A 20,840-nucleotide genomic window follows, 5' to 3' on the forward strand; every position below is an offset into this window, starting at 1 on the left:
TTTAGTTAGTGTTAGGCCCCTCCCATGGAGGATTGACTTCTTCGCATTGGGAGGGACGAGTACTTAATAGGTTGCATGCAAGCTGTTACAGGAAACCAACATCCTCCAGTGGTAGACAGGTCATGTGTATGCTCGGTGTGTATTCGACCCCACAAGCGGGGCTTGCACTCTTTTGCAGGTAGGCTATGTACTAATTTAATTCGTTTTTGGTCAGCTGCTCCCACTTAACAGCCGTGCTTTTGGTGTATATGCAGAGCTTCTGTTTGGGTTCAAGGTGCGTTTGTAGTTCCTGGGGGGGCTCAGCGCATCTCTGATTGGAGGCCATTCGGAGGCAGCCTGGTGTTGCGCTGATCCACCTTTTGCGCAATTTTCGATTTTTCAATTTTACTTGGTAGCGCACCCAGACTATGCACTATCCTATAGGTTAGGATTTAGTTAGTGTTAGGCCCCTCTCATGGAGGATTGACTTCTTCGCAGTGGGAGGGACGAGTACTTAATAGGTTGCATGCAAGCTGTTACAGGAAACCAACATCCTCCAGTGGTAGACAGGTCATGTGTATGCTCGGTGTGTATTCGACCCCACAAGCGGGGCTTGCACTCTTTTGCAGGTAGGCACTAGTCTGTTTTTAAGTAGCGCTGCTCTTTTCCTTGCTAAGATGTAGTTTGTAGGTGACAGTTTTTCTCATTTTTTGGGATACGTATTCAAACCTGTATTTGCTTCCTGCAGTCTAAAACAGTCATTCAAAAGGGAATATTAAGTAAAGGAAGCCTCAGAACCCATTAAGCCGAGAATTCAAATTGGTAATTCCTTGAAGTATCACCTAAGTGCTATGCTGCCTATTGTTTTTCAGTAATTCAATTTTGATCATTAATTTGTATGGCTCAATGATGGGGAAAATGAGGCAGCATGAAACGGCAAGTTAGGTTATTCTTTTATTTATATATATTTACCATATCTTCTTGTTTGTTTTGTACACCTTTAAACACTGATGTGCAAATGCATAGTTTCACTAACTTTAACCATTTGTGATTTTAAATGTGTATGTTCTCCAAGTAAAGTCTGGACTGTATGAACAACAACTGTGTTCCTTTTTATGTGCCACTTAAAGGTTAAAGTTGTCAAAAATCTATTGTTTGTACATGTTAAGATCATACATTTCTGGTGGGGTAAGAAACACAAATACACTTTTTTTTTTTTTTAAAGATCTGTATGATAGTATGCACAAAGGGTCGTTACTGTGCTTAGCCTAGTTTTTGAGCTGTTGGTGCTGATATTTGGTCAGTAAATCATACTTTGAGATTTGTGTCAGTAGAAGATGTGCTTCTGAGATTGTAAGCTTTAAATATGAAATTAAAGTCTTTTTAAAAGTTTTGCAAACTTTTACCTTTAAAACTACTTATACATGCTACACTAAATATACTCAGCTCAGTCTGTAAAATTATTTGAGCTATTATAGCTGTCAGCTCAAAGCAGTGTGCCATTATTCTCTGACCTTTCTTAGCAACCAGACACTTATATCTACAGATCTGATGAGAGAAGTCAAGTGCATCTAGGCTGGACTGATTACCAGCCTATGTGCTTGTCCAAATTCCTTCCCATATCCCATCATCACACACAGGAAATAGTCATCTCTATACTTTGTGCACAGTTCTCTGGGTTTTTCTTTCCTAAGACTAATTCTGTGGAACTGCTTCCGGACCGCGCTTATTAAAATCTACACTCTGTTTGGGACCTGTCATCCCTGCCAGGGAGTAGATATCAATTAGCCCGCCGCACACTCCCGCCACTACTGCCGATTACGCCGCTGCAGACCATTTGCCCTGCTGTCGGTAAGCTCCGTTTTGGTACCAGTGTTCACAGTCCTTAAGGGGCCAATGACTTGGTGCAGAGGTTAAAATATGAAAATTATGTAAGTAATGACATTTCTTGCTTACTAACAATGAAATATCTGAAAGGGTAAACAAGACTTTTTACTGTAGGTCATTTGGGGCTAGTATTTTTTTCCATCACACTTAGTTTTACAAATAAATAAGGAAAGTGCTAGTCTTTCAACTACACAGCGATAACCTTCAGAACTGGGTGAATCAAAATGGGCTGACCTCAATGCCACGTTGGTATCAAGCTGTGCAAGCTAATTGTTCCTCTACATTCGTGCTTTGTTCTATTCTGTCTTGGGCAGTAAAAAGAGATCTATATGAAGCATTTTTTCCAAGCAATTTATTTTGATCTTTATGGGTCAATGGGCAAAACTGCAAAACCGCTAACTTTATTATTAAACCTGCTGGTAAATAAAAAAGTGTCATGTAGTAATGAATGTGATGAAGTAGATCTCAAGGATCTGTTATTTTGAAGTTAATATCATTTATTTGAACACTAGTTTTCCTTTGCTTACCGGTAAATTATGTTTTGAGAGCATTGCTGACAACAACATTTGTGTTATTTAAAACAGAGCTCCCTGACCCTGTCCTCTAGGCCCACCAACAGTACATGTTTTGCAGGAAACCACAAACATTCACAGGTGAGGTAATTAGTTTCTCAGTAGAGCTGATTAACTACCTGTGTGGATTTCCACAAAACATGCACTGTTGGTGGGCCTTGAGGACAAGGTTGTGGAACCTGGTTTTAAAACACTGTCTATCACAAAATGAGATGAACTGATCTGTTTATACCTCATGTAAACAACAACAGGCAGTTTCTCTTGTGTATCATTTTGTGTTTTAAGAGGGCACTTTTGTCCCTGCAGCTGTGATGCAAACCACCTTCTCTGGGTATGTCCAAACTCATTTAGATAGGTGTCACTGCCAGTTGGAGAAAAAGGTTTACATTTTTTTAAATTTTTTTTTTTTTACCGTTTGAAAAAAGGTCCCAGTTACAAATACACCTATAGTCTAATGTAAAATAGCGACTACAACTCGCCAAATCAGAAATTTAGGTTACAAAACCCTATCCACTACAAAACATGGTTTATTTTCTTCCCTTAAAAAATACTATTTGCTTCAAAACTTGATTAAGGCAGTCGGGGGGGTGTTTAAGGATCAGCATTCGGGGTTTCAGGTTAGGTGTCAGGATTGGGGGGGGCGGGGGGGTTTAAGCTTAGGCGTCAGAAGGGGATTTAAGGTTAGGCATTAGAAAGGGGGTTTTAGGTTTAGGCATATGGGGGAGTGGATTTAGGGCTAGGCATTAACAGAATGGATTGGTTAGGGTTAGGCATCGGTAGAGGGAGGCTTCTGTTGGAGAATAGGGTAAGGTTTAGCTGTAGTAACATTTTATCATTTGCCGATATTTTACTATCATAATTTTCACTGCAAAATAGTAGATTAGTAAATTTATAAATATTCTACTAGTGGCTATTTTGGACGTTAGTGATTATGATGAAATACAGTTTTATTACAAAAAGTGCTATAATTACGGTATTTTACGCCCATTTTCCACATGCCTGTTTGCATAGACGCGCCATTGAGACTGAAGTCGGAATTCACTAAAGAGCATACAACCTCCATGCAGATAGTATCATGTTCTAGATTTTAACTAGTATCAGAAGGAATCCGCACAACAGCCTTCTGGAACAAAGCAGCAAGTTTATTGTCCCATTACACACACATGCAATAAAAATCTGACCAAATGGCCATTTGGCGGCCAAAAACTTACTGCTTTGTTCCTGAAGACTGTTGTGCAGATTCCTCCTTTCTGATACTGGATTTTCCCTGCCTTGGAATCCTGCACCAGCTGATCCACACACTAAGGTGTGCGTTGTTTTTTTTTTTGTTTTTTTTCTTCTCATTTTCTAGATTTTAAGAGACCATAAAGCTACAAGGCAATAGTGCAATTCAGTATGCTATTTGGCAAAGGCTAACTAAAAAAAAACCATTTGAACCCAGTGACACAGCCTATCGATGATATCCTTTAACCACTTCGGTACCAGCAGCCTCTGCCCCCTTAAGGACCAGAGGCTCACAGTGCTCTGCCATCATAGAGGCGGCAGGGCAGCACATTGCGGTGGGTAGAAAGCGGCGGGAATGGGCGGGGACGCACGGTGAATGGGACATAGAGTTTACGTCCGGTCAGAACCGCAGCGCCACCCGCCCGACGTAGATTTAAACTGCGTCGGTCCGAAAGGAGTTAAACTGTCTGTGGCTGTGCCTACTTTTGCACCATTTTATTTGACTAGCAGATGACTGATGTTTAAGCTATAACAAACCAAAACAAAAATGGTCATATGACAAAGACATCCATACACTGATTTGTTTATATTACAGCCAACAACGTTTTCTTTATCTATATGCCCATTGATCGGTGTGAGAAATATCACTTTGGAGATCATTTTTTTGGTTGCCAGTTAGGCCGACAGTACAATTTTAGTGGGCATGTTTGGCCCAGCTTTGACTTGGCCATTGTTCTAGACTGTAGACATACTCTTCAGAATAATATGAAGTATAATAAATTATGGCTGTCATTTTAACAGCGATGGCTGAGGCTGGCACTTCCATAGTGGCAATTGGGCAGTTTCTAGGACACTAGATCCAGTATGGGTCGCTTTATGCATCACTATGAGGGTGAGGTGCACAGCAGGTGTCGCCATCCGTGGGGTAACACAAATAAATAGGAGGCAGCATGGTGCAGTACTGGTGAGGTATAACAATCTGTGGTGCACTCTGCATTGTTGGGGGGGGCAGGTTATTGGAGACAAAGGATGCGTAATATTGCTGTCTGTGGGAAAGGGAACAAAGGCCACTCAATATGGTTTTCTAGGGGATGGACATCGTGTTAAGTTTTGCCCAGGGTGCAATTTCACCTCATACTGGCTCTAGCAGTGGCCATTGTTATAGCTACAGGTTAATGGGTATGGAGGCCTACTAAATATCAACTCATGTTCAGAAACACAGATTGATTGATAGCGGTTACAATTTATTTCAACTGCACAGACTGTCCTTTTGAGTGCCAGAATCTAGAACTGCTGGGAACTACTTGGATCGCTCCTCTCTTCCTTTCCCCTACATTTCAAAATTTCACTTAGGACTTGCTTTTTCCCAGCTGAAGAACAAAAATCTAGTGTCTGTGGCCTTAACTTGCAGGTCAGATTTGTGGAAGTGCACTGTGAGGCTGGCTTTTGTCCCTCTGTCTATGAACTCTATGTATGTAATGACTGTTAGTAAATTCTCCAGCGCAGCTGCAGGAGTATTTTTTTTCTTAAAAGCAACATTCTATTAAAGCATGCTATATGTATATGTATGAAAAACCACAGCTGCTTTGTAGAGATGTCCTCGCTAAAGCAAAGACCTTTGTGTGAGTGTGACCATTTTGAAAAATGATTGGATGCTTAATTTCTTCTCTGATAAAATATATCAGTTTGCAGTGATTTTCTTTTACCAACCAATGGCATAAAATGAATTTATATTGTAACAAAATTTTTTGGGATAGAACAGGGAAGGCATATAAACTTTTCCTTTTTATTGTTTTTATCCGTCAATGCATCCTTTATCTTCTGGTGGCATTTATTTATTTTTCTTTTGTGTCCCTGTGGCAGGAATCCTACCCAACAGGCACTCTGAAATAAGACACGGCCAAGGTTCTGGAGCTTTTCCCTTCTATCCAAAAAATTGCTTAAAGTGTACAGGAATAATGTTATTCTCCTCCCCTCCTTCCTTATGAACCCCCAACATTTAACGTTATGAAACAATTACCACCACTTAAATCACCTCTACTTTTATGCACTAAATCTGTTTGCAGCTCCAGTGATGTCATGGTGGTGTTTATGGCTGGAGGCCTGCTATGTTCTGGAAGAAGTATGTCCAGTTATCACAGCAGTCCAGCCTATTATAGTCACATATGGCATATAGTGCTTGCTGTACACACCTCAGAGCAATTGAAAAAGGTGCAAGACAAGTTCTGTTGAAAAGGATGCCCGCTATGCAAACTGTGGCTTCGTGCCTACTATTCGTAGCTGTAGTTCGCATAGTTGGCGACCCCGCTTTTTAACAGGTCGCCGGGGGTTAAAGGACAACTGAAGTAAGATGGATATGGAGGCAGCCATATTTATTTATTTTTAAGCAATGCCAGTTGCCTGGCTGGCTTACTGATCCTCTGCCTGTAATACTTTAAGCCATAGACCCTGAACAAGCATGCAGCAGATCAGTTGTTTCTGACATTATTGTCAGATCTGACAAGATTAGCTGCATGCTTGTTTCTGGTATTATTCAGATACTTCTTCAGCTATATGGATCAGCAGGGATGCCAGGCAACTGGTTTTGATTAAACGGAAATAAATATGGTAGCCTCCATATCCCTCTCACTTCAGTAGTTCTTTATGGTTAGGCCCCCACCGGGGTGTGCGTGTTAAGATAAGGTGCCCACCAGGGGAGGGGGAGTTAAGGTAAGGGACTTGCCCAGGGGGCTGATGTTAGGCACGGGGGGGGGGGGGGGTGTTAAGGTTAGGCACCATCAGGGGGGTTCTGAGTGAGAGTAGGGAGAGGTTAGGTTGTAGTAAGATATCAATAAATATTACCAATTGATCACAGTGGACAAATGGACCGCAGGAGAGGAGAAAGAGATTGAGGTGTAGACTACACAGAAGGTAAGTATGACCTGTGTATGGTTATTTTGACTTTTTATTTTCAGTTCAGGTTCTCTTTAACAGGGTGCTACCTGTGTGTCTTGTCCATTCTGAGTTTTCATCTCCTTGCTTATGACAAGAGTAATCAGCTTAAAGAAGCTTCTAGGTTGTAATTTTGCATGTTAATTGCTTTCTCGTGCCCATGTGATATGGAATAGTAAATTCAGTGTGCAGCTTATTAGCGCAGTTGAGATAATTCTCCCCATAGACTAACTAGAACACACAGTTATGAATTGGCTGTCCTGGCAGGTCATGATCCTGCTGAGTCCACTCTGACGAAGAGGTTTAAGAAATGCAGTTTGCGATTCATCTCCATGATCTCTCTGTTCTCTGATGTCAGCCATGAATGGACTTCTCACAGTTGGCTTATTTTTTTATCTCCACACTCTGCCGTCTTCTGATGGTATTGTTGAAGCTATTAATAAATCAGATAAAGCACTTTGTTGCTATGCGCTTTTTATCTCTAAGCTGTATTCTGTTCCCTTTTCAACAATTGTTTTTTTATTTTAATGCTAGTTTTTATTTTCTGTTTTTAAGTACTTAACAAGAACAGTTTTTTAGTTCAGCATTAGGAGTAATGATTTCACATTTCATTTCAGGTGGAAATGAGCCCCCTGGAAAATGCTATTGAAGTATTGGAAAACAAGAACCAGCAGCTGCGAACTCTGATTAGTCAGTGTCAGACGAGGCAGATGCAGAACATTAACCCGCTGACAATGTGTCTGAATGGGGTTATTGATGCTGCAGTCAATGGAGGTGTTTCAAGGTATCAAGAGGTAAAAACAGCACATTACAAGAGTCTGTCCTCCATTGCAAGTATGAGCAAAGAAAAATATGTATTCATAGTCAGAATGTTTGTATTTATGACTCACTTTGTAATATACACTAATGGAAAGATGCCGGTACATTAACAAAATCTATATCTTTCTATCTCTTCCCTGTTTTGAAGTAGCAGATGTAGATCAACAATTAAATGATACTATAAATCAGTGACATGTTTTCTTTTGGACAGGTTACAAATGTAATGTCTATAGAAAAACAAAATAAAATATCGTTAAAGCCAAAGATGTGCAATAGGAAATAGCAGCATAGTAACCAGGTGGAGATTACTGTGACAAGACAAATAACATTTATATCGCGCTTTTCTCCTGGCAGACTCAAAGCGCCAGAGCTGCAGCCACTAGGGCATGCTCTGTAGGCGGTAGCAGTGTTAGTAAGATTTGCCTAAGGTCTCCTACTGAATAGGTGCTGGCTTACTGAACAGACAGAGCCGAGATTCGAACCCTGGTCTCCTGTGTCAGAGGCAGAGCCCTTATCCATTACACCATTTAGCCACTTGTGTATAAATGTGCTGGAAGCTAATATCTGATTTGGCATACTGCACATATGTACCTATAATAGATCAGGGAGGCTTACCCAGAACTGTACAGTTCAGATTCTCATTTTATTATGCATTATGTTTTCATCTCATTATGCATCATATTCTCAAAAAAACCCCGTTTGTAAAGAGCTCTTCTCCCATAGGACCCAAAGCCCATAAGCTTGTCTCAGATCAGTACATAGTGATGTGTACTGCGGGAAAAGTTATGTGATCATAAATGCCAGACTAAACAGTAGACTTTTCAGTTTTGATTTAAACATGTCCAGGGCTGGGGCTGTCTTGATTAACTGTGGCAGGGCATTCTACAGGGTAGGGACAGCATGACAGAAAGCTCTGGCTCCAAAAGGTTTTTAGTTGGACTCTGGGGTGGTCAAGTTATTGGATCATTTGATGTGAGGTTGTGGGGAGGTGTGACACAGTTGTAACATTTTTCAGGTATCCCGGGCCTAGGTCGTGTAGGAATTTGAATATTTGCATGCCAATTTTGAAAACTCCATTTTATGGGTAGCCAGTGTAGTGCGTAAAGGATTGGCGTTATGTGGTAATGGCGGTGGTTGGCTTGTTAAGTCTTGCGGCAGCATACTGTTCTAGCTGCAGGTGGTGTAGAGCTTTATTTGGAAGGCCTGCATAAATGGCATTGCAATAGTCCAGCCGGGATGTGGTAAAGGCGTGAACTAGGTTTGGAAGATCCTCTGAAGGAATGAAATACTAAATTTTTGCCATATTCCTTAGGTGAAAGAAGGAATGTTTCACATTTGCTGAAATTTGATTCCTGAGGCTGGTTTCAGACCATAAACTACCGTTAGTGATGCGGTGCATCGCACCCGATGTGCTGCATCGCATCGTCAAAAACAGGCCTTCAGGGAACACCGTGCTATTACGCAGTGTTCCCTGTCTCGCCACCGACCAAGCAGGAAGTGACGCGCATTTGAGTCACTTCCGTTGCACCGCGCCGTACCGCAGAAGTATGAAAGTCTCCATAGACTTTCATTGCACGGCGGTGGGGTGCGGTAAAAATACCACACCGCCTTGGTGTGAAAGGGCCCTCAAGTTTAATTCCCCATCACTCAGTAGACCCAAGCTGCACACAGTGTTGGAGCCAATAAGGTCTGAGTTCCCAACCCTCAGTGGTGTTGGCTGTGTCTGGAGCTGCTTTGTTGCTAGGCACTGACCTCTGATGACAAGAACTTCAGTTTTGTCAATATTTAGTGTAAGCCAGTTTTCATTCATTCTCACTTGTCAATGCATTGATTAATGACGCCGTCCAAATAGCGGTAGCTGGTCTAATTCTGTTGTGCAGTAACCAAGCTTCCTTGTGCACTATTATGGCTGTGAGTTTATAGTATGGAGGATGTGATTACAGTGGGGTGGTCTGCTACATGGGCTAAATCATTGCAGGATGTGTGGTGCGGACATTCTGGAAAGGTGTGTGTTGGGGGATAGAAGTCTATGGTCTGTTGCTAGGAAGAAGATGGACACTAGTGTTGGGCGAACACCTAGATGTTCGGGTTCGCGAACGTTCGCCGAACATCGCCGCGATGTTCGGGTGTTCGCGCCGAACTCCGAACATAATGGAAGTCAATAGGGACCCGAACTTTCGTGCTTTGTAAAGCTTCCTTACATGCTACATACCCCAAATTAGCAGGGTATGTGCACCTTGGGAGTGGGTACAAGAGGAAAAAAATATTTGAAAAAGAGCTTATAGTTTTTGAGAAAATTGATTGTAAAGTTTCAAAGGAAAAACTGTCTTTTAAATGTGGAAAATGTCATGTTTCTTTGCACAGGTAACATGCTTTTTGTCGCCATGCAGTCATAAATGTAATACAGAGAAGAGGTTCCAGGAAAAGGTACCGGTAACGCTAACCCAGCAGCAGCAGCACACGTGATGGAACAGGAGCAGGCGCAGGAGGAGAAGGTCATGCTTTTTGAGACACAACAACCCAGGCCTTGCATGAGGACAAGAAGCGTGCGGGTAGCATGCTTTTTACCGCCATGCAGTCATAAATGTAATAAAGATAAGAGGTTCAATAAACAGGGACCGGCGTCAACGCTAACCCAGCAGCAGCAGACGTGATGGAACAGGAGGAGGCGCAGGAGGAGAAGGCCACGCTTTCAGGTGCAACTCAGGCCTTGCATGAGGACAAAAAAATGTGTGCGCAAAGCAATGCAATGAGTAGTTTTCAGGACACAATGGGCTATTCGGAGGAGCTATTCCCACCCCCACAATCTTCTACCTGTGAAAGGTCAATGGAACAGCCACAAATGTTGTGCCCGGATTCACAACCTTTTTCTGTGGAAAATGCACCTCGCACTGAAATGCAAGGCGAGGCCGAGGATGAACATGACGTCAACAACTCAACATGACGCAAAATGGGGGCGGAACAGAAAGCTGCTTTCAATGTTTTGAAGGCCTTAATTGCCTCCGGTGGCCAGTTAGATGCATCATTCATCACACCCAAATCCCAGAGCAATGTGTGCAGGAATTTGAATCGCAGGAGGTGTACCAAGATCATCTGGACAAGTGACCAAGTGACAAGTGACCAAGTGACAAGTGACCAAGTGACAAGTGACCAAGTGACAAGTGACCAAGTGACAAGTGACCAAGTGACAAGTGACAAAGTGAAAAGTGACAAGTGACAAAGTGACAAAGTGACAAAGTGACAAAGTGACAAAGTGACAAAGTGACAAAGTGACAAAGTGACAGTGACAAAGTGACAAAATGACAAAGTGACAAAGTGAAAAAGTGACAAAGTGACCAGTGACAAAGTGACAACTGAGAGGTTGTTCTGGGGAGCTCCACTGCACTCAGTCGCATATGAGGAGAGGTCTCGTCGGGACTGCTGATCCTCCTCAGCTTGCTCAAAGCCTTGAGGGTTCCTGAAGATCCTCTGCTTGGAGTTCGCCGGGGTTCAGCTTGGTGTCGGGGTCGGCGGCGTCCTCCTCACTCCAACGTGGCAGATCTTCTGTTGAAGGAAAAAAAAAAAAACATTGTTAAAAGTCCAGTACCGCTTCTGAAGGACTCACCAAGAGATGCAGGAGCGCTTCAATCTAGCGCACCATCGCTCGCTGGGTGATGTCCCTCCCTACGCTGCACATGCTAGCACGCTTTTGCGCAGTGCCGAGGCGCATTCCAGCAGCTAGCTACCAAGCTTCTGTGGATCTGATTGGGCCACCATGTTGGATCTCTGCCAAGTCCTCCAAAATTTTGAGCAATCCACGTTGCGTGACTGAGCAGTGACAACTCTACAGTCAGCATTACAATACCACTGCTGTGTTTGCTGAAGAAATCAATGTTGAAGATGGAAAACCGCTGGCATGATGCAAGTGGGGGATTCTGAAGATGAAAACGATCAGCGTGATGATACCAACATCAGGCAACCTGCCTCAGGAAACGCTGGTCCCAGCTATGACAAAGAACAGGACGAGGAACAGCAGGAATTGGATGCCCCCACTGCCGAGGGACAGAGCGGTGCACGTTGGACTTCCACAATTTAGCGGGAATGGACAGCAGAAGAGGAAGAAAGTGATGCTGGTGACGAATATGGTGCATCACAACAATCACAACGCTCACAAGAACATGAAGACAGAGGAGTCTGGCAGGACTCTCTGGCACACATGGCTCAATTCATGCTAGACTGCATTGAACGCGGCCCGCGCATTATTCACTATTCATTATTATTCATTATTCTGGAATCTGGACAACACCAATTACAGGGTTTATACCCAGTTTATACAAACACAATGTTAAAAAACTGATTGAAGAAAGTGTCAGACAGGTCAAAAATGGAACAATTCCAGCAGGCCCTTGAGGATGGAGACTTTAGAGAGGAGATTGACATCCTCCTTCTTCTCTAGCCAGTTGTACGCCGACAGACTGACTTCAGCAAACCCAGGAGGACCAGGAGGGCAGCAAAGAACACAAGCTGCTGCTAGTGCCGAAAAGGGAATGGTATTGGCAGTGTCCTTGGAGTGGGAACATTTTCTGACACCCATGCAGCAGCCCACAGAACAGCAATCGGGCAGTTCCACGTCCTCCAACACCAATCGCCTGGAGAAGATGGTCAAGGTCCAGGACTACATGTCAGATGGCGTAGCTGTGTTGAACAATCCATCTGCAGACAGACGGTGAGTGTGACAGGCAGCACAGAAGGACCATGGCAACTCACTCATAGTACCACAGTTTGATAGTGCTGCCCAAAAAATTATATGGATCCGTGGACCTGGGCACTGCGGGCAGTACTGGGAAGTGGGAACGCAGATTTTAGTACCTAAACACACGATACAACATGTTTTCCGGGTTCGGACTCTGAGGCACATACAGATGGTCCCGATCATCATCCTCATCATACAACTCTTCTCCTGAGTCTGACCCACCCACCACCTCTGCCACCCCAACATCCCCAGACACAGACCCCTCATCGTCCTCAACATTAACTTGGGATGCTGGCCTGAGCCAGACCTCCTCCTCCACATCAGGCCCCATCATCTCCTCAATGGCAGCCCTCATTAATCGCTCTGGCGACGGACCGATGGACACAACGTTCTCCTCCGGGGAGGGCTGCTGCTGACCACTGGCTGCTGGGGTGGATGTTATAGCTTGCGTGGGGCGTTGGCTGTTGCTGTTGTTGGGAGTGCTGCTCACAGCGGAGGTCTCTGAGGAACTCATGGTGAGCTCATATAGTGGTTGGCGGTGAGTGGAGTATTACTGATCCCAGCAATATACACACTGACTGGCAGAGTACGCAATGCTATATAGTCTGGCTGAGCGGTGTACACAGAGTGGCAATACACACAATGCTATATAGTCTGGCTGAGCGGTGTACACAGAGTGGCAGTAAACAATGCTATATAGTCTGGCTGAGCCGTGTACACAGAGTGGCAGTAAACAATGCTATATAGTGTGGCTGAGCGTTGTACACAGAGTGGCAGTAAACAATGCTATATAGTCTGGCTGAGCGGTGTACACAGAGTGGCAGTAGACACAATGCTATATAGTCTGGCTGAGCGGTGTATACAGAGTGGCAGTACACACAATGCTATATAGTCTGGCTGAGCGGTGTACACAGAGTGGCAGTAAACAATGCTATATAGTCTGGCTGAGCGGTGTACACAGAGTGGCAGTAAACAATGCTATATAGTGTGGCTGAGCGTTGTACACAGAGTGGCAATAAACAATGCTATATAGTCTAGCTGAGCGGTGTACACAGAGTGGCAGTAAACAATGCTATATAGTCTGGCTGAGCGGTGTACACAGAGTGGCAGTACACACAATGCTATATAGTCTGGCTGAGCCGTGTACACAGAGTGGCAGTACACACAATGCTATATAGTCTGGCTGAGCGGTGTACACAGAGTGGCAGTAAACACAATGCTATATATAGCGTGGCTGAGCGAGGTACACAGTGGCAGTACACACAATGCTATATAGTCTGGCTCAGCGGTGTACACAGAGTGGCAGTAAACACAATGCTATATATAGCGTGGCTGAGCGAGGTACACAGTGGCAGTACACACAATGCTATATAGTCTGGCTGAGCGGTGTACACAGAGTGGCAGTAAACACAATGCTATATATAGCGTGGCTGAGCGAGGTACACAGTGGCTGTACACACAATGCTATATAGTCTGGCTGAGCCGTGTACACAGAGTGGCAGTGTTAAGCTTGGAGGTGTAATCTCCACAGTCAGCATACAACACATAAGCTGACGTGAAGGAGGTACACACACCAGCACAAGGGATCAGGATATCCCCAGTTTAGTGGAGGAGAGGACTGACTCCAATAGGAGATTGTGGTGCACAGAGCCGGTGCAGATCCGAACAGCCACAAACAACACTTTCGTAATAACGTCTCAGCGCAAAGTAGCGCTGAGCGCATAAACCAGGACTGAGGAGATCAGGACAGGTAGACAGAATGAACGCTTGCTTAACTAGCCACTACTAAGTGACAGCAAGCGTCCACAATAAGACAGACTGGAATGAGGCAGCCAATGCGTTTGCAGCGATGGCGTGCCTCACAAAGACAGGACAAGATAGTCAGGAAATAGCAGGATCAAGATAGATGAACGTAACACAGACAAATATACAATAAGTATGTTTTCCTAGCGTATTACAATTACAGCTATCAATGTAACTATTTGTAACGTCTGACTAACATATGTATATATCGGCAATGAACCGATATATGACATAAGCAGGAACACTGACTAGCACTGGAGCAATACAGGGAACAGGGCTCAGAAAGATTCGCTATCTCTTCGCAGAGATGAACGCAATCCACAAACAGGACCAGGAGCAGGATACTAGCTCAGCACGGGTGCTCATGATACGCGCAAACTACCAAAACGTGCTGGAAGGCTGACTAACTGAACACAGGAAATAAACAGTTCGTGTACGTATATATCAGCGACACTGATGTATCAACGTAACACGAATACAAGGAAAATAACAAAATGCGCAAGTATGCGTATATATTGGCGATGAACCAATATATGACACAAGACAAGCAAGTAACAACTTCTAGAACAAGAGCAGAACTAGGAGGACTCGCTGACCCCTTCGCAGGAGTCAGCGCAGTCCACACGGACCAGGAATGAGGTGGGGCACGAGCAGAGTAACAGACAGAATCTGAGACTATGGTAGCCCATCAAGCATTGCAGGAAGCAGTTCTTTATACTGAGGTCATCCAATGGGAGCAGACCAGCAGATTCCCACACAAGTGAATGGTAATTAATCACAGGCTGATAGCAGGAAAAGGCAGACAATGATATGCAGCCTGCAGGAAAGGGATTGCCCCTCCATTGCAGCAGACAATGTTTGTTTACACAAAAGCATATTAAACTGTCATTAACTTCAGAGCGACTGCAGATGGAATCAGCAACTAGTTTAAGTGCAAACCAAACTATGCAAGAAAATGCATGTAATGACATCAGAACTGCTTGGGTTACAATACCACTGCAGCTAGCAGTAAACGCTGCAGACATGATCATAACAGGCAGTAAACACAATGCTATATATAGTGTGGCTGAGCGAGGTACACAGTGGCAGTAACCAATGCTATATATAGTGTGGCTGAGCGAGCGGTGTACTACTGTTCCCAGCAGCGACACACAATGACGGGGGGGACCCTGGCTAGCGTGGCTGGAGAGCGAACTACCCTGCCTGCCTACCCAAAGCTAAACCCACAGACAAATGGCGGAGATATGACGTGGTTCGGGTATTTATTTACCCGAACCACGTGACCGTTCGGCCAATCAGAGCACGTTCGGGTCCGAACCACGTGACCCGTTCGGCCAATCACAGCGCTAGCCGAACGCTCGTGGAACGTTCGGCCATGCGCTCTTAGTTCGGCCATGTGGCCGAACGGTTTGGCCGAACACCTGATGGTGTTCGGCCGAACTCGAACATCACCCGAACAGGGTGATGTTCTGCAGAACCCGAACAGTGGCGAACACTGTTCGCCCAACACTAATGGACACTTGGTAATGAAGGCAGTCAGAATTTTAAGCGTTCTACAAAACAAAAAAAGGGAGTTATGGCACTGAGTGTGGCACCTAGAATTCTCTGTTGATCTCATTGGTTCAAATGTTTGCCTGAAGCTTTCAAATAAGAAAGCATTCTTAAGTTTGTGTTCTGTAGGTCTTGTTTGCTGTCTTATTCACATTTTCCATGTTACTGAATAGGGTGAACTCTGTGGGAGTTTCTCCTGTCTTACCACCGGGCAGTTTGACAGTTTTGGCACCTCTTGACCCTCACACCTTGTAGCTATTAATGTTGCTTTATGATGGAAATGGAAGCAATGTCAAGGGTTGCTGCCATGGCACTGGTAGCTGTAGCAGGTAAAAGTGTATGCTCTCCTCCAATCCTTGCTGAGTACACTGGAGTCACCAGAGGTCAAATTTGAATTTTTATATCTCTATAAAACGATTTGTTATGCTGACTGCTACTGCTGTATGCTTGCCTCCTAGTGGTGGAAATAAGTGTTAAAAAAAAGTAAAAAAACAAACGTGAAATGTATTAGAAAACAACATATAAAACCTCTATCACTCTGCAGTTATTATATGTCACTGTATACATTAGACATTCATCAATATTAGGTGCATTCTTGTATTACCAAGCAAAATATTGGTAGTACAATATAACCAATTTTGGTGATTTTTGTATTTAGATGCACGAATAATGGTTTCATTGTATTTTATTGAAAAAGTTTGATAAATATTCAAATCCAGTAGGGCGTTTACATTGATTATTTTTAAATTCTAAAGGTCCTCTTCTTTCAAAAACTTTAGATGATATTTTTAAAATTTTATATGAGTAATTTTATTTCATTTTGCCAGGAATCCTTGACAGTAAAGAATCTCCCATCTACCATTAGTTCATTAAAAAAAAGCATATGGAAGCATATATAGAATTAAATACAAGTGAAGAGCTGAATACCTCTCTAATTAAAGCGGACTTGAACTCAGAACTTCCTCTCTGCTCTATAAGATACAGAACAGCATAATAACCTTTAAAGAAAAACATTTCTTTGTAACAGCTGATACAAATCCCGCAATAAATCTGCAGTGTATACTACATATTATTAACATCCTGTGCTTTCAAATGAGCCTCTCTGCCTTGGCAGTCAGCTGACACAGCTGAGGGATCAAATTACAACTGCTTAGTCACAGATGGGGGGAATTAGACAGGGAACATTTCTATGTTTTCTTTCTGTCCTGTGGAAAAGTTCAGGTCCACTTTGTTTTGATTCTTCCTGATTTATACAATAACTGATTACAGCTGATAACATTTTGTGTTTCATTCAGGCTTTCTTTGTAAAGGAGTACATATTTAACCACCCTGAGGATGGTGACAAGATCTCACGCCTGAGAGAGCTAATGCTGGAACAGGTAATATTGGAAAAGGATCATTACGTTCGTCTATAAGTGGATCAAAAACATTTGTCCTTTTTACTTTCATTTACTTTTTCACCAGCGATACAGTTAAAGTTGTAGAAATTACCATTACTAATTCAAGTCTTATGTAAGTGCTCATCAACAAGATGATCAATGATATGCTACCTTTTTATACTTTACGTGTATTTCCGAATCGGACTAGGCACCTGTGTTGTTGTGAAGCTGCACGCGAATCATTAAGTCCATGTTAAGCATGGCTATAGGAAGTCGGATGCATGCTGCGAAAAGCTGCAGCATACTGTCCGAAATGCAACAGCTTGCAGTTCGGACTGCAAGCCTATTTTTAGAATAGGCAGCGTTTCCCTGCCTGGCTCATATGCGGGGGAACGCTGTGTATTCGGACGTAGTAGAAACGGGCCCTTACAAGATAGATGTCATAAAAAGCTTTGAAGGTGTCTCACAAGAGTTGCTCATTTATCCCTCAGCAAGCCAGGGCCAGTGGTTTGCAGTATAGCCAAATACCGGAGGAAGTAGAATAAATCTCAGAAAGGCTCAGTGTGCTGGTAGGTTCGCTACGTGTTTCATCGTGCATGTGTCTTCGTCAGGTGATATCTTGGGGAAATCTCAACTAACAGAGCTGCATATAGGAGATTATCCTTCATGTCACACAGACTGATTGTTTATTGATCAAAGCTAAATTGATATCCTTTGGCACATGGTGTGCATTTAACTTTTTGATTTTATTATCTTTGTTACTGGCATGCAAATTGCATGTGGCTTGGAACTAGATCATTTCAAGTCTGCAGCAACTGCCCTGTTCCAAGGTACATGCAAGTTGCCTTGAAAATTCATCTTTATGTATCAAGTGCCTACATTTTAAGGGAGAGCGTATGTGGAAATGCCTTTATTTAATTGTGGTGCTTTAAAGGACAACTGAAGTGAGAGGAATATGGAGGCTGCCATATTTATTTCCTTATACAACAATGCACATTGCTTGGCTGTCCTGCGGATCCTCTCCCTCTAATACTTTCAGCCGTACACTCTGAACAAGCATGCTGATCAGATGTTTCTGACAAAAATCTGACAAGATTTGCAGCATGCTTGTTTCAGCTGTGTTACTTCTGATGCATGAAAGATCAGCAGGGTAGCCAGACAACGTGTATTGTTTAAAAGGAAATACATTTGACAGCCCTCATATCCCTCTCACTTCAGTTGTCCTTTAAGAATTACCAAGCAAGTTAAAAAGGTACTTAAAGAGGAGCTGTCAGCCATACTATCAGAAAAAAAAGAAAAGAAAAAACAAATATAAGAACATACAGTATGTATTGCACTGTCCACGTTTTGATTTTAGTGATTTTTCTATAGTAGAAAAAACAAAATACTTTGGATTCTCCATTTTAACTGTGTCCATCTTGAAACCAATCCTGATGTAATTTCATCCCTTATCTCCTCTTCCTGATTTTGTATGTATTTCCTGCCCTCCTCCCAGTCTTCAGGCACTCCCACGTGCATTGTCTCAGCATGAGAAATATTGCACAATCAGAGAGGAACAGAGGTGTGGGAGGAGAAAACAGGGGGGAAAGAGGCTTCAGCCAATCAGGCTGCATTAGTTAAGTCTGAGCGCAAAGAAAAGAAGCAAAAAAAGACAACCCAGCATGCCCTACAACTTCCTTCGTGAGGCAGTGTACCAAATAAGAGTCAGGTAAACTGGGGAATGATCATTTATCAACAAAAAAGTAATAATGATTTTAACTTCTGGATTGCTTGATTAACATCCTTATTACTAGTTTACCAGATACAAATAAAGAATTGATTTTTTATTTTATGCCCAACAGTTGCACTTTAAACATTCTGCTTCTAAAGTGCCAGTAGGCAAATCAGAGTGCCCAGGGGACTTCAGCCCACTTCATAGCTGTGTTTTCTAGTCGTGACATAACCATGTCCGGCCAGTTAGGGACTTTTTTTTTTCTTGTTTTCAGTCTTGACCCTTTTTTGTTGGCTACTGGAATAGGTTTGGCATTAACAGTGTTTTATCCTGTCATTTATTTATCAGTAAACTGTATTGCTCTAAGTTACTTTAGTTATTGCAATAAGTTGTTTTACCTTTATTTTGACTGGTTTTAGGCTCAGATTTTGGAGTTCGGTTTAGCTGTTCATGAGAAATTTGTGCCTCAGGATATGAGACCTTTACACAAAAAGATGGTGGATCAATTCTTTGTACTCAAATCAAGCTTGGGAATTCAGGTATGGAGAGACCATCATTTATATCCCTCCTTCCCCTCCTCCCCTTCCTTAAAGTGATCCTTAAAGGAAACCAGAGATAAAGAATTAAAAGTTAGTTATACATACCTGGGGCTTCCCACAGGTCCAGAAACCCTGTTCACTCCCACGCCGCGGTCTTCAGCCTTCCCCGTTCGCCGCACCGGCTCACGGACTTCCAGGGTGCGTGGCCAGCCTACGCAAGTGAAGTGCGCTCCTTGCGTATCTCCCCAGCAGCCGCTGGAGAGGTACGCAAGGAGCGCACTTCAGCTACGCCTTGACTGGGCAGTCGGCTGAAGTCACGGGAGCCGGTGCGGCGAACGGGGAAGGCTGAGGACCGCGGCATGGGAGCGATCAGGGTTTCTGGAGCTGCGAAAAGCCCCAGGTATATATAACTAACTTTTAATTCTTTATCTCTGGTTCTCTTTAAGTCAAAATAAAAAAAAAAGACTTTTACTCACCTGGGGCTTCCAATAGCCCCTGCAGCTGTCCGGTGCCCTTGCCGTGTCCCTCCAATCCTCATGTCCCCGCCGGCGGCCACTTCCGGTTTCGCCGTCAGGAGCCGTCAGGCTGGGAACGCGAATGATTCTTCACATTCCTAGTCACAATTGCGCCCTCTATGCTAGCATATAGCATGAAGCATATAGCAGCATAGAGGGTGCAATTGTGGCTGGGAACGCGAAGAATCACTCTCATTCCCAGCCTTTCGGCTCCAGACAGCGAAACCGGAAGTGGCTACTGGCGGGGACATGAGGACCGGAGGGATACGGCGAGGGCACCGGACAGCTGCAGGGGGCTATTGTAAGCCCCAGGTGAGTAAGCCATTTATTTTTTTTTTACTTAAGGATCACTTTAATATGTTTTTATCCTTGTAAAATTCAGACATCAAATGTTCAGTTGAAAATAATGGGTTCAGCATAATTTTGTGCAACAGTGACATCTTTTGGTTATTAAGTTTAATTACATGTTGCCTTGTTCAGAATATGCATCTCTGGTTTCGGGATTTATATTTACTATACTTAAAATGTAAGTAATAGTAAATAAATATAGTTTCATTCAATTTTGTTGGATAAAGAACATTTCTGAATGTTTCCTTTATTTTAGCACAACATTTTTTTAAATGTATTTGAGATGTAGTTTTACTAAAAATGTATTTTTGAATTATCAGGATTTCTCGGCTTGTGTCCCACCTAGTCCTGTTGGTTTCCCCAATGGAAGCCCTTGCATACCCAGGAACTCCGCACCTGCCATCATGGGTCCAGACGCTGCTCGCGTGGTTCCTAGACGAAGGTAATAAGCACATACTGTACAAAATTTGCAGGGGTTGGAGAAAAGGTTTGGGGGATCCCCCTGGTGAAGCACATAAAATAAGCAGAATATACAGTATCTCACAAAGTGGGTACACATCTCTCATTTTTTAAATATTTTATCATATAATTTCACAGGATAACACTGAAAATCTGACACTTTGATACAATGTAAAGTAGTCAGTATGCAGCTTGTAAAACCTTGTAAATTTTGCTGTCCAATCAGAATAACTTCACAAACAGCCTTTAACCTTTTCTGGTCAGTGCTTCCGGTGATTAAAAATAGATTGGAAAGGGTTAAAGAGAACCCGAGGTGGGTTCTAAGAATCCAATTAGCATAAAGAGGCTGGTTCTGCATACAATGACCAGCCTCTCTAGCTATACTGTTTCC

The 20,840-nt window shown here is 43.2% G+C and overlaps 1 protein-coding gene across 2 annotated transcripts in view; it reads left to right on the forward strand.

The window, feature by feature from the left end:
• The window catches only part of DOCK4 (dedicator of cytokinesis 4), a 480,752-nt gene that overhangs the window by 414,434 nt on the left and 45,478 nt on the right, over positions 1 to 20,840 (forward strand). For both annotated transcript variants that reach the window (XM_068276501.1, XM_068276502.1), the window contains 4 exons: positions 7,211 to 7,387; positions 16,794 to 16,877; positions 19,008 to 19,127; positions 20,311 to 20,432. In XM_068276501.1, coding sequence (XP_068132602.1) covers positions 7,211 to 7,387; positions 16,794 to 16,877; positions 19,008 to 19,127; positions 20,311 to 20,432 — 503 coding nt within the window. The remainder of the gene's footprint in view (positions 1 to 7,210; positions 7,388 to 16,793; positions 16,878 to 19,007; positions 19,128 to 20,310; positions 20,433 to 20,840) is intronic.

Source organism: Hyperolius riggenbachi, chromosome 3, assembly GCF_040937935.1.
Source record: "Hyperolius riggenbachi isolate aHypRig1 chromosome 3, aHypRig1.pri, whole genome shotgun sequence".
NCBI classification, from domain to species: domain Eukaryota; kingdom Metazoa; phylum Chordata; class Amphibia; order Anura; family Hyperoliidae; genus Hyperolius; species Hyperolius riggenbachi.